This window comes from Corella eumyota, chromosome 5, assembly GCF_963082875.1.
Source record: "Corella eumyota chromosome 5, kaCorEumy4.1, whole genome shotgun sequence".
In the NCBI taxonomy this organism is placed as follows: domain Eukaryota; kingdom Metazoa; phylum Chordata; class Ascidiacea; order Phlebobranchia; family Corellidae; genus Corella; species Corella eumyota.
The window spans coordinates 4,565,886-4,579,427 of record NC_137494.1 but is presented as its reverse complement, the minus strand read 5'-3'; the positions used below and the strand labels follow the sequence as shown (position 1 = coordinate 4,579,427).

The 13,542-nt window shown below is 24.6% G+C and overlaps 1 protein-coding gene across 8 annotated transcripts; it reads right to left on the bottom strand.

Annotated features, from left to right (window-relative positions):
- Window positions 1-4,645: 4,645 nt before the first annotated feature.
- Window positions 4,646-12,543, bottom strand: LOC145753861 (uncharacterized). Of its 8 annotated transcripts, XM_082570374.1 has the most exons (11): window positions 12,383-12,543; window positions 11,754-11,893; window positions 10,850-10,938; window positions 10,576-10,724; window positions 10,097-10,261; window positions 9,039-9,101; window positions 7,780-7,836; window positions 6,425-6,595; window positions 5,989-6,054; window positions 5,731-5,761; window positions 4,646-5,567 (listed from the first exon to the last, which is right to left on the bottom strand). In XM_082570374.1, exons 1-9 carry the CDS (start codon window positions 12,441-12,443, stop codon window positions 5,999-6,001), a joined length of 951 nt encoding a protein of 316 aa, XP_082426500.1. In that variant the 5' UTR covers window positions 12,444-12,543; the 3' UTR covers window positions 4,646-5,567; window positions 5,731-5,761; window positions 5,989-5,998. The 8 variants fall into 8 exon arrangements, with proteins under 8 accessions (XP_082426500.1, XP_082426501.1, XP_082426504.1 ...); XM_082570375.1 differs by lacking the exon at window positions 5,731-5,761; XM_082570378.1 differs by lacking the exon at window positions 5,989-6,054.
- Window positions 12,544-13,542: the final 999 nt, after the last annotated feature.

Genomic DNA, 13,542 nt, shown 5'->3' with positions numbered 1-13,542 from the left:
AATTTAAAAGCAAAATACAGATCTTAATTTTTAGTAATCAAACAAGTATTAAAATATAATAATAACAAAACAATTAAAACAAAAATTTTACATATTTTTTACTTATATTTTAACATTTTACTTAAATTTTCAACCATTATTTTTTACTTTAATGGACAGCGAAAAGAACGATTTTTGACGGCGACCAGAACGCTATTAAATTATTCACGCGTTAAACTCACACTGATTCATTATTTTATAAAAAAACAAAAATAATGATTAAACGATATTTAGCTAGAGTTAAATATTCATTTTAAATAGCAACATACAAAATAATAATACCAACAACATATTAAAATTTCAGCAAATTTAATCTTTAAATTTTAATAATAAAATATATTAATTAGTAATTAGTGATAATTAAATGTCGTTAATAGGAGGTTTGCGATTCGTTGGGATAATAACAAACATACTAAAAATTTAGAACTTTTAGTTTTAAAGAACAAAAGTTATCGTCTTTCAAAATTCTGACTAGAAAGAATAAAAACAATAATAATAATAAATACACTGACAATAACAATATGTTTCGAAATCTAAGATTTCGAACCATAATAATAATAATAATAATAAATATAATGACAATAACAATATGTTTCGAAATCTAAGATTTCGAACCATAATAATAATAATAATAATAATAACTAGATTTATTTGATAAATAAAATATGGTTCGAAAATATTTGATTATTTTTAACATAAATTTTTATAAATAAAAAAAGACATGCATAAACATTAACTAAGAATATTACAAACCTTTGATTTTTAATAAACAAACAAGCATTTATATATATAATACAAACAAAAACTAATATTTAACCCAGTTTTAAGTTGGTGATATTAGGATATAAATTATAGTAAATTTTAAATTCTTAAAATTGATTTTTATTAAATAAACAAGCATTTAAATATGATAAATAAACGAAAATTATTTTTCTAATATGTTTTTTAATTACTTATATTATAAAATACACCATACCAAATTTTTAATGCTTAATGTCGAACTTTAATTTTTAATGAACAAACCAGCATTTAAATATAAAAAACAAACAAGAATTATTTTTTAATTTTTTTTCGAATTATAAATATTATAAGATAAAACCGACCAAAATTTAAAAACCTAATAACAATCTTTAAATTTAAATAAACAAACACCTATTAATTAGTAATTAGTGACAAAAATTAAATTCGTTTTTGAGTTACTAATATCATGATATACAATTGACAAAAATTTAAAAATTAATAACAACCTTTAAATTTTAATCACTAAACACCCATAATTTATTAATTGGTGATAAAAATTAAAATTTTAATTCATTTTTGAGTTACTAGTATCATGATATACAAATGGCCAAGATTGAAAAAATAATTAACAATTTTTAAATTTTATTAAATAAACACCTATTAATTAGTAATTAGCAATAAAAATTAAAATTTTAATTCATTTTTGAGTTACCAATATCATGATATACAAATGGCCGAGATTTAAAAAATAAATAACAAACTTTAAATTTTATTAAATAAACACCTATTAATTAGTAATTAGTGATAAAATTCAAAATTTTAATTCATTTTTGAGTTACCAATATCATGATAAACAAATGGCTAAGATTTAAAAAATAAATAACAATCTTTAAATTTTAATAAATAAACACCTATTAATTAGTAATTAGTGATAAAAATTAAAATTTTAATTTATTTTTGAGTTAGTCATATCATAATATACAATTGACCAAAATTTAAAAAATTAATAACAATCTTTAAATTTTAATAAACAAACACCTATTAATTAGTAATTAGTGATAATTAAATGTCGTAAATAGGAGGTTTGCGATTCGTTGGGATAATAACAAACATACTAAAATTTTAGAACTTTTTGTTTTAAAGAACAAAAGTTATCGTCTTTCAAAATTCTGACTAGAAAGAATAAAAACAATAATAATAATAACTAGATTTATTTGATAAATAAAATATGGTTCGAAATTGTTTGATTTTTTTTATAAATATAATTTATTTAGTAGGTTTATTAATTAAATTATAAATTTAAATATGAAATTTTTTATATTTAAACCTAATTTTAACAAGCGAACACGCACTCATAGATATTGTAATATAAAAGTAAACTAAATTTAAAAGCAAAATACCGATCTTAATTTTTTAGTAATCAAACAAGTATTAAAATATAATAATAACAAAACAATTAAAACGAAAATTTTACACATTGTTTACTTATATTTTAACATTTTACTTAAATTTTCAACCAATATTTTTTACTTTAATGGACAGCGAAAAGGACGATTTTTGACGGCGACCAGAACGCTATTAAATTATTCAAGCGTTAAACTCAGACTGATTCGTTATTTTATAAAAAAACTAAAATAATGATTAAACGATATTTAGCTAGAGTTAAATCTTCATTTTAAATAGCAACATACAAAATAATAATACCAACAACATATTAAAATTTCAGCAAATTTAATCTTTAAATTTTAATAATAAAATATATTAATTAGTAATTAGTGACATTTAAATGTCGTTAATAGGAGGTTTGCGATTCGTTGGGATAATAACAAACATACTAAAAATTCAGAACTTTTAGTTTTAAAGAACAAAAGTTATCGTCTTTCAAAATTTGTCAAATAAGAATAAAAACAATTAAATTTAAATAAACAAACACTTATTAATTAGTATTTAGTGATTAAAAATTAAAATTTTAATTCAGTTTTGAGTTACTAATATCATGATATACAATTGACCAAGATTTGAAAAATTAATAACAACCTTCAAATTTTAATAAAGAAACACCTTTTAATTAGTAATTAGTGATAAAAATTAAAATTTTAATTCATTTTTGAGTTACTGATATCATGATATACAATTGACAAAAATTTAAAAAATTAATAACAAACTTTAAATTTTAATAAATAAACACCTATTATTAAGTAATTAGTGATAAAAATTAAAATTTTAATTTATTTTTGAGTTAGTAATATCATAATATACAATTGACCAAGATTTAAAAAATTAATAACAACCTTTAAATTTTAATAAACAAACACCTATTAATTAGTAATTAGTGATAATTAAATGTCATAAGTAGGAGGTTTGCGATTCGTTGGGATAATAACAAACATACTAAAAATTTAGAACTTTTAGTTTTAAAGAACAAAAGTTATCGTCTTTCAAAATTCTGACTAGAAAGAATAAAAACAATAATAATAATAATAGGAGGTTTGCGATTTAAAGAATAACAACGTTTGCAATTAACGTAAAGCCGAAAAATAATAAAGGCTCTACTAAAAACAGAGTTTACACGTGAAAAAAGAATTTAAATATATACAAAAACACGGGGGCTTTTCCTAATATTTTGTTTGTGGCCCTGCCAATGATTTGTTATTTTCAGTTGAATATTTATATACCATTGGTTGCATCACTAAAAATATTTTTCTACACAACATATATAAGCATTTAGCAGCTTGTGGTAACTAATACCAGGATATCAATTTTACTGCAAGGATATGACGCTTATGAAGTATGATCCCACACTTACTTAGTCAATTTATAAACAAGCAAAGCTTTTAAAAAATATAACCATTAATATTCGTTAAGCAGATAGGTAACCCCCACTTCTTACAAATATTGAATGATTGTTATTTTAACTACGAAGGTATTTTGTCGACTATACAATTTTTGTTAACCATGCAAAAACAACCGATGTATATATAATTCTTATTTTTGTTGCTACGTTAATCACTTTTGTTTAAACGTTATGATCAAGTGAACAGACTTTGCCCAGACAAGTTAGCTTTGTCAGCCTTTAAAACAATGGACTAGTGGTTTCTTCAAAATAATAAACTTCGCATTAGGTTACTTGTTCTATTCAGGAGCGTTATAGTTGCGATCAACTGTAAAAACTTACAACTATACGAAATTGTAAATTTATATTCCCCATCCCTTTTTTTAATTGAACAAATCACGTAAGCCGTTAGAAGTTAAACAATACAATTTCGATTTTGAATTTAATTTACTGTTCAAAAAATATTTTTGTATATGTTATCTGCCTTTGTATAACAAAGACCAAATGCCTTTTAAAATTTGGTTGCTAAGTTTATAAGCCAACTTAGCAACCAACAAAAACTTGGTCTATAACAAAGACTAAGTTGCTAAGTTTATAAGCCACCAACAGGATTTATTTAAATGGTGTTGACTTTTGGTATGTTGTTTACAAAGCAGAAAATAAAACGAGAATTATATTTTCGCGATGGTTCGTCTTTTTTTTTGCTGGTGTTGTGACTTTGCTTCGCTGTCTGGTTTTGTTTGAAAACTCACGTGATATTATTGTGTAAATTGATAGCGAATCATATTAATAGCTTATGTTGAAATACACGGAAATAAAATATCAAGACAATAGCTTGGTACACAAAGAAGTGAAATCTGTTATACAAAAACAAGAACCTAATGCCCCTTACATAATAAATGATATATGCGTAATTTATATAATATTTATACCAATGCAAAATTAAGCTTTAAAAATATTGTAATTTTTTAAGATTAATATATTCTGCACAGTTTCTATAATTGCCTTGCAAAAAAAAAACTTACATTTTAGTTGCGTGTTAACTTTATTACATATAACACTAATAAATAACAATTTTGAACTTTGGATATATCACAGTTATTAAATTTCGCGATGCACACAGAAAAAAAAAGATGAAAAAAATAATTTTTAATTTTAATGTTGTATGTTTTAACATTAGATTTTTTTATTAAAAAAAGAGGCACCTACAGCAAAAAAGATGTTAGAAATTGATGCAGTTAGTGTAATTGTTAAGTATATTTACCATTTAAAAATAGTTAACCACACAACGGAACTTTTACATAAAAAATAATTTATGTTTAAAAAAATAAAAACTTTTCAAGTTCAAAAAAAATTATTTACAGCAATTAAAAAATAAAAAGATGCTAAAATTGAAGACATTTTTAAATACAACAACGATTTATAATCGACAAAATATTAATACATAGTTTAATAGGCTAAAACAAGATATGCTATAAAATATAAAAAACGCAATATACTGTGCATTTAAACATAATTTCAATATTTTTAAAAATTTAATACTAAGTTAAAAAAATACAAAGTAAGTTTAAAAATTATTCTGTTGTTAAATTTATCATAGTGGGATAGGATATTGTTGCTTTCATATTGTTTTGTTAAAAAAAAGAGGGTTTGTAGCTTTTTTATTTTTTATATACTCAAATTAACCAATAAATTTTTTTTAAGTGTAAAAGAAAAAACTACAAAAAATTTATAAAAAAAATTTAACTAGACTTTATTTTCATTGCAATATATTTTGCTCAATTTTTAATGTCTTTTTTTGGAAAGTTTTTTTTTATTTTAAGTAATAGATTTAATTTTGTAAAAAAGTTCTTTAAACTGGATGTGCCGGTGTAGAATTTTATTTGTTTTATCTGTTTGGGGGTATATATTCCAAAGTGGTTTGTACTTCAGCAGAAGTCTTCGTCTTCATCAACTACTCAAAACAAAAATAACGTTTTTTGTCTTTCAAGCATAAGTTAATGAAGGTTAAAAATCTACAACACACTTGATACTTTAAACCAAATCAATTAAAAAATATTTACAAAGACTTGACACTAATATTTGGAAAATAAAACTATTAAACTATAAAAACCAACCTTTTATAGCACAGACAAGAAATTGATTAATCTGGTAAAAAGTAAAGCTAAGATATTAATTGTGGTACACACATAAGAAATTTAAGAAAAATTAAAAAAGTTTTTTTAAGTTTCAAAAAAATTTGACACAAAAAAAAATTTATATTTGCCACACCCTTTTCCTGAAACATAACAATAACATTATCAAAGACAAAAACAAATATCTTGAAATTATAAAAATGATATTAGTAAAACCTCCTATATTATTGCACAACAAACCTTTTTAAAGTTATATCATTTCTGTATCTTCACCTGGAGCTATTTTCCCATTATTTTTTGGACTATCTGTGATTGGGTTAAATAATTAATATAAGGCCACCTTACATATTTACCCAAAAAATAAAAGATTAAAATGTTTAGCATGACATGTAGTGGTTAGTTTAAGGAAAAGGGTGACATGACTTGATTAATTAGTTGTCATGCAAATTACAAACAAAACAATTAGTCTAAAATTTTACTATCTAAAAGAATAAATAGAAATACCATATTATATACTCTTACTTTTTATTTAAAAAAAAAATAACATTTTTAAGCACTAATGGTATGATGCATTTAAAGTTATCTACTAGTTAAAAGCAACTTCATTAACCAAAAAAGTAATTTAAGATTGTACATGTTTAAACAGACTTATTTTTTTAATAAGTAAAATACTAACCTTTCAGGCAGGGATATTTTATTCTAAATATTATAAACCAGGCTGTACAACAACATGTCAATGCTGAGTCTGGCCAATTGACAGCCAGAATGAACCATATTAAGATAACTAAAAGAATCAATCCTATGACTAATCCAACTATTTCTCCGGGTGTACATAATGCAGAACATTCTGTAAATGCAAATGTATTTGTGTGTTGCATTATATTAATTTTTTTATAAATATGGGCTTTGTGTGTGCAGTTCTTAAAGACAAATTTTACTAAACAAAAATTTAAAAACCTATTAAAAAAATTACTAATTAAAAAAAGAAAAGCTTATTGAATTACTTTTTAATTTATTTAAATATTGAAGGTGTATAGGTCCCAAATTTTTAAATTAAATGCTGTGCAATTAAAAAAAAAATAATTGAAGAAATTATTACCAATTTTATTACAATAAACCCAAACAATGCATTAAAAGATTTATACTTACCATATTTAAATAATAAGTGCAAAAATTAAATTTAAAACACTGTATGTAATATATTGATTTTTCATACTTTTAACGCTACTTGAAATATAAAAATATTATACCAAATATTTTATAAATATGTAAATCTGCAAAAAATATTTCTTATTTATCAATTGCCTGTGAACCTTATTAACTATAAAACCTTTTTTCGAATAGGGCATCAGATTTTGCACCAAAAATTAAAACACCAGTTACAAATTAAAATGTATATATAACTGAACAGAATTATTTCATGCCACGCAAAATTAATTTTTAAAATCAGTTACATGTAGTTTAAGTTTTTTTGCAAAAACACACCATGATATGTTTCTGAAGATATTACCTTTAATAAGTACTATAGGAACTCCTGTTAAAAATCTAAACAAAATTAAACTTACTGTTGGATTTTTGGTTATCTAACATAAATAAATAAACAGACAAAAGTATTTTTAAAATTATATGAACCCACTTTAGTGACCCTACAATTTAGTATCTTTAACAATTTACCTATTTTAAGCATTTGACAACGTTTATGCATAGTAAATAAGGTAAATTTTTAGGTTTATGTTATAGGAAAACAATTCTAATATTGCCAGTGAGATAGGCCTACTCAAAAACAATCTAACTTTGCATATAAGTTTAAACACTTTTACATATATAACCTTTGCCTTGCAATTACAGTCTCTCTAACTTTGTGTTTAGTGTAAACATTTTTTTTTAAAGTATAAAGGAACAAAACATCTATTAGCTTCAAATAAAAAAAATTATGCAAATTTATTAAATTAAAAGAACATAAACTTTTGACAATCTTAATTTTCTATAACAAAATTGGTTTCGCTTTTCGAACAAAAATAAATTACATACCACCGCTAGGTTTTGTGCTGCTGACATTGTTAGAGTTAATTGTAGTTGGCACTGTTGCTAAGTAGGAAAATTAAAACAAAAATTTTTACAAAATTATTTTTAACTAGTATATATACCAAATAAATAAAATTTATCCAATTACAAAGACAATTTTTTAAACAAAAATACATTTTAAATTTGGATAATTTAAATCAAAAAATTGTTATAGAGAAATGCGCATGCCATTTTCTGAGTTTAAAGCAAAGCCAGGAAACTTAAAATAGAGCAAGCAATAATTCTCAACCATTATGCAAGTTTATATTCTTATAAATAAACATTAACATTACTAGAAGTAATCAAAGTTAATATAATAGTATCAGAAGAGTTAAATATTGCCCAACCTAAAAAACGAAGGTGATTTGTTGTATTTGTTATTTACATACTGCAGCAGTAGATGCATAGTTAAATAAATTTTCTATGATGTTATACACAAACCATTGTTCTGTGTTGTATTAGGTGTAGTATTACTTGTGGTGCTATTTATCGTTGAGTTAACTACTAAATTTAACCAAAATATAATTAAACAAATTGTTATACATATTGTTTTTCATTTAACATACAAATCAAATTGTGACGATTTAACGTATTTTGTACAATTTATTTATTTGTAAGTTTACCATTAAGTGTAGTATTTGGCGTGGTGTTGATCATTATTAAAACTGTTGTTGAGTCAAAAACTATATTTAATAAAAACAACTTGTGATAAACACCTAATTAATATAACAAGGACAAATAAAACTTGTTCGTGAATATTACAAGAGTGGTTAAATTTTAACATGCCATAAACATACCCCTGTTTTGTCATTAAATGACCAACAGAACTCGTTTAATGACCAACAGAACTAAAATAAATGTTAAAACTAAATGTATACTAAAATTAATGCCACAAATGAGAATGTTGCTGTTTACATCAAAAATTAAAAAACTTACCTTATTACAAAATCTAAGAAAATTTAATAGTGCCCATTTATGCAAAATTTTTAGTTAAAAAACAGTTAGCTTTACCCAATTACAAATTCATAAAAATAACATATTGTAGTTAGCCTTTCTGTTGCCACTATACTTCTTTTAAAACTTAAATAAATTATTATTTCATTCTTAAAGCTATTTCGGGTAAAACCCTTATATACAAGTTAAATTAACAGTAAATGTTTTAATATATTCTGATTGTTAGTATATATTCTAATTTAGTTTTGTAATAAATTGCTATGTTAACGTACCAATAATCGTGACTGATGAAGTTGAAAGTTGAGCTGATGTAGTTGGGATGGCTGTAGTAGTAACTAAGTTTACAAAAATAAATGAAAAAAAACTTATTCTATTATGAAACAGTTGTGACATGGAGCGGTTGCAGCAACTTGAAAAAGGTTAAATTTAGAAGCGATTGTTTATTACTTTTTTAATCATCAATATGGAAAAATTATATTAAAATAAAAGTAAGTTGTCTTGTTTAAAAGTGTGTTTATATTATTTTATCTTGCAAATAAATAGTAAAATTTAAATGTTAAGTTGTACAACGGTGTAAAGCCTAAACTCATTTTCATTTGTATTAAATAGCCTATAATATAAAATTGCATTACTTGATTATAAATATTTTACACTTATTTTACAAGCGTTGACATATTATTTTCCATCGGCAAAATAACAAACATTTTAATATATTAGGATGGACGTTGTGTTATCGCTGGAACCGCCTCTGTTTTGTTACAGCTGACAACGATGTTACCAAAAAATAAAACAGTTAACTAAAATCTTTCTACAAATCTTGAACAAGCTAAATCTATTTCATGAACACGCTAAATCTATGAAAAACAAAAATACCTCTACCTTAAACTTAAAGCAATGCTACCAACACTTTACAAAAGGTAAAAGAAAAATTTGTGTATACAATAATAACAAATCCATCACATCTTATTTTAAAAAAACAATCAAGAATTTGGGTTAGTATTTTAAAACCACACAAAAAAGGTGCACAAATGCAACTTTATATTTGTAAGTGAATTATTTATATATATTTAAAAAGACTGTTTAATAAAACTTGTTTTTTTAAGTTCTAGCGGCTCATACATTGAAAAATTTAAACCTACTGTATCAAATAGGATCAACTCTAATACAAAAATTACTAAAGTTTTTAGTTTGTATTTATAAAAGTACTAAGGGACTCCAAAATGTTTTTACGTAACTGCTTTGTCAATTTTAGGTTTATCTTGATGGTTGGCCCCTCTAAACTTTTCACATTAGTTAGTCTGTACATATTTATAAACAAGTTACAACTTACCCTGGGTACAACTAGGAAGTACACTCCATGCTGTATCTTCCATGCAAGTTGCTGTAACAGCAGCTCCAGTGTACCCTGTGTTACATGAAAAAGTTCTAGAGCATTGAAAGCCACATGAATCATTTGATGAAATGACATACAACATAGGGTTCGGATTTTCACACCCTAAGTTTTAAATTGCTTTTTATTGGGTTAACTTAAAAAAATCTAGTTACATTAAAACCAGCAAACGAAAAAATTAAAACAAATAGAAAGTGATGCAAAAGCTGTGCACTACTGCTTCATAAGAAACTGTAATTTTTGATACCATTTTAGGTCCCTGTGAGCATTCAGATAAAAATTCCTAAGTAAAGTTCAGTTTTAACTTACTGATTCTTATTAGTTATACTAATATAAATTTTTAATACTACTTTTGCGAATTTTAAACAATAGTAAAAAGTACAAAAATGAGCAAATGAATTAAATTAACAATTACATACCTCTTACATTCAACATAAATGTTTCTGCTCTTGAACCTATACTTGGGCTAAAATCTGCCTTAACTTCCAATTCATTATATGATAAGTCCAAGGGATTGAATATTAACTGTGCTGTAATGTTTGAATAATCTGAAGTAACAGGATTCGGACTAAAATAAACAAATAAAAAAATTTGAGTTTAAAAACAACAGTTTTTTGCAATACAAGTTTATAAAGTTTTTTTAATTAAAAAATATGCAAAATGTGAAAACAAATAACAAATATGGGCACATACACAACGATGTTTGATTGGTATATTGATGACACAATTGAAACAACCGTTCTTGAAGAAGTCACTGAAACTGAAATTGTTGCAACAACAGTCTAAAAATATTATAATTGTTTTATTAGCCTTAATATATTACACCAATTGGCTTGGGTTTGGTTGAATTTTTTGGTATCTTCAATTAAAACACATTAAATAAGTTTATTCATATAATATATGTTTTCTTTCTCACAAAGAAACATATTAGTAGCATTGTTTTTATAAGATGTGAAATTAATGCTATTTTTTCATATTAAATTTTAAACCTGTGAATTATTTAATGTCATTTTTACAGAAACTACAAATTTTCATTTTGAGTGTCATAAAGTTGGGACAGGAATTTTGCAGATAAAATTCTTAAAAACATATTTTATGTAACTAACAAACATTGTTACTAACTTGCACTAAAGCATTTATAAAAAAAAATAAAGTATACCAAACAAATTTATGTGAGCTATGCTTACATTGTAAATTTGTGCTAAGAAACACTAGGCCAGTTGAGCAAAATGACATTATAAATTTTTGTTTTTTTGATAAAATAAAAATAAGAATTGCATCAACCGTTCAATAAACCATGTGAGTTTTGTTATTTTACAGTTTGGTTACTCTTAAATAGGATAAGCAGATACTTTAAAAATTAAAAAAATGTTGAATGTTCAATTACGCCAAAAAAGTGAACCCAATATGCGACTTTGTGCGCATCTGCATGCCAATCTAGTGTTATAAAACTGGCCTTGTAGCAAATTTTTTGTTTTAAAGTTGTTTTTTATGTAAAAAAATTTTGCTTGTGAAAATATGCTGCTTTATGCATGCCAGTTATATTTTATGCAAGTTTGTTTAAGTTCTATTTCAATTTCTACAATATAAATCTTACATTGTCTATTGACCAAGTAAATGTCCATGAAGTTGTACTTGAAGAACTTGCAGTTGTAGTTAATGTTAGATTGGATCCAAATAATCTTGCGCCTGGTTCTCCAGTTACTGGTGAAACGATGTCTTGAGAAAGTCCCACATCTAAAAAATATGTGATAATTTTTTAAAGTACCTGTTACACTTAAACCAGACTTTTATAAAATAAAATAAAGCCTATATATACAATTTTTAAAAAGTGAATATATATGCATATTAGTTTTGCTATTATAAAATTTAGGGATATCACCAAATTTAAAAAAATTGTGTCAGTATGTTACAACAGCATATTATAAAAACAATATCAGCCCAGCAAAGGATTTTATGAAGGACATGAATCCACAGCAACAGCGGTTTAAAATTTCAGTTTTGAGTATAAACTAACAACTAACTATCCTTTATAAGTAGAGTAACAAAAAGCAAATATTTTTGGTAATTGAAAAAATTGCTAACAAAGTTAAAAAACTGAAGTCCACACAATAAACAAAAAATGACAGAAACATTTAAAGACTGATTAATGGTTTGCAAATATTTTAAGGCTGTGGACTGTCAGACTGTCTTTATTTTTACCAATAAATCAAAGGCAAAACCTACCTGAAATGTTGAGTAAAATCAGTAAAACTGCAACAAAACCGGTTTTAAACCACAAAAACATATTATCATTTTTTAAAAAGGTAAATTTTTGTAACGAATCTTGTTAAAAATAAAGCTTAATTTCTAAAACTTAGAAACACTTCATTAAAGGTTTGGTAACAAATAATTATCTGATTATAATATCTGGATAACTGCAAATTAAAAAAAAAGGAATTCAATGTCTGCACGTGGAAGATTTACAATCAATATATAACAAGTTTCATAAGTAAAACTTTGTTGAACTTAACTCTAACTCTGTGACTTCGGCAGACGGGACAATACTAAATGTAAACATTAACAAAAATTTGCGGAATGCGGGACGTGACGACATTTTTGTACTTTGCTGCGGGATGAATACGGTATTTGCAAAATGGTAAGGGATAAGTGTGATTGACTTTAAATGACTAGGAACGATGCGAAATTTACTATAAACTAAAAAGAAGATAAAAAAATGGTATAAATATTGGGTCGACTGAAAATGAGGGAATGGAAATTGAATGAACGGAAAATGAAGGAACCGGAAAATGAAGGAACGGAAAATGAAGGAACCGGAAAATGAAGGAACGGAAAATAAAGGAACGGAAAATGAAGGAACGGAAAATAAAGGAAACGGAAAATAAAGGAACCGGAAAATGAAGTATAGCTAAATTTAACCTTTGGAATTTATGGTAAAAACCTTCTGAAATTTAAACACAATTATTAAAAAAAGTTAAATTAACAAAATTTGTCAAAATTTCTACATTCTACATCACAAATTTGTCAATATGTGATGTAGAACGTTCCTACTAATTATCACACTATTTATACATTTACTAATTATACATTTAACACAAAAAAAAATAAGAAAATTTTTTTAATCTTTTTTTGTATTAAGAAGAACTATGGGCATTTTTTAAAGAGGGTTAAGGCTGGAGCTAAAGAAGTGTCCTATTGTTATTATCGGTATTTGTTTTTTTAATCAAATGACGATATCCTCAAAAAAACAGTCAACAAACAGTCAACGCGTCCTGTGTGGTAAATAGTCACTGTGTGGTAACTACTAGTGGGACCTGATGTAGAAAGATAGCCAGTCCCTTTAGCCAGCAGATACCTTGGCACAAAAAATAATTTTGTTAAAACAG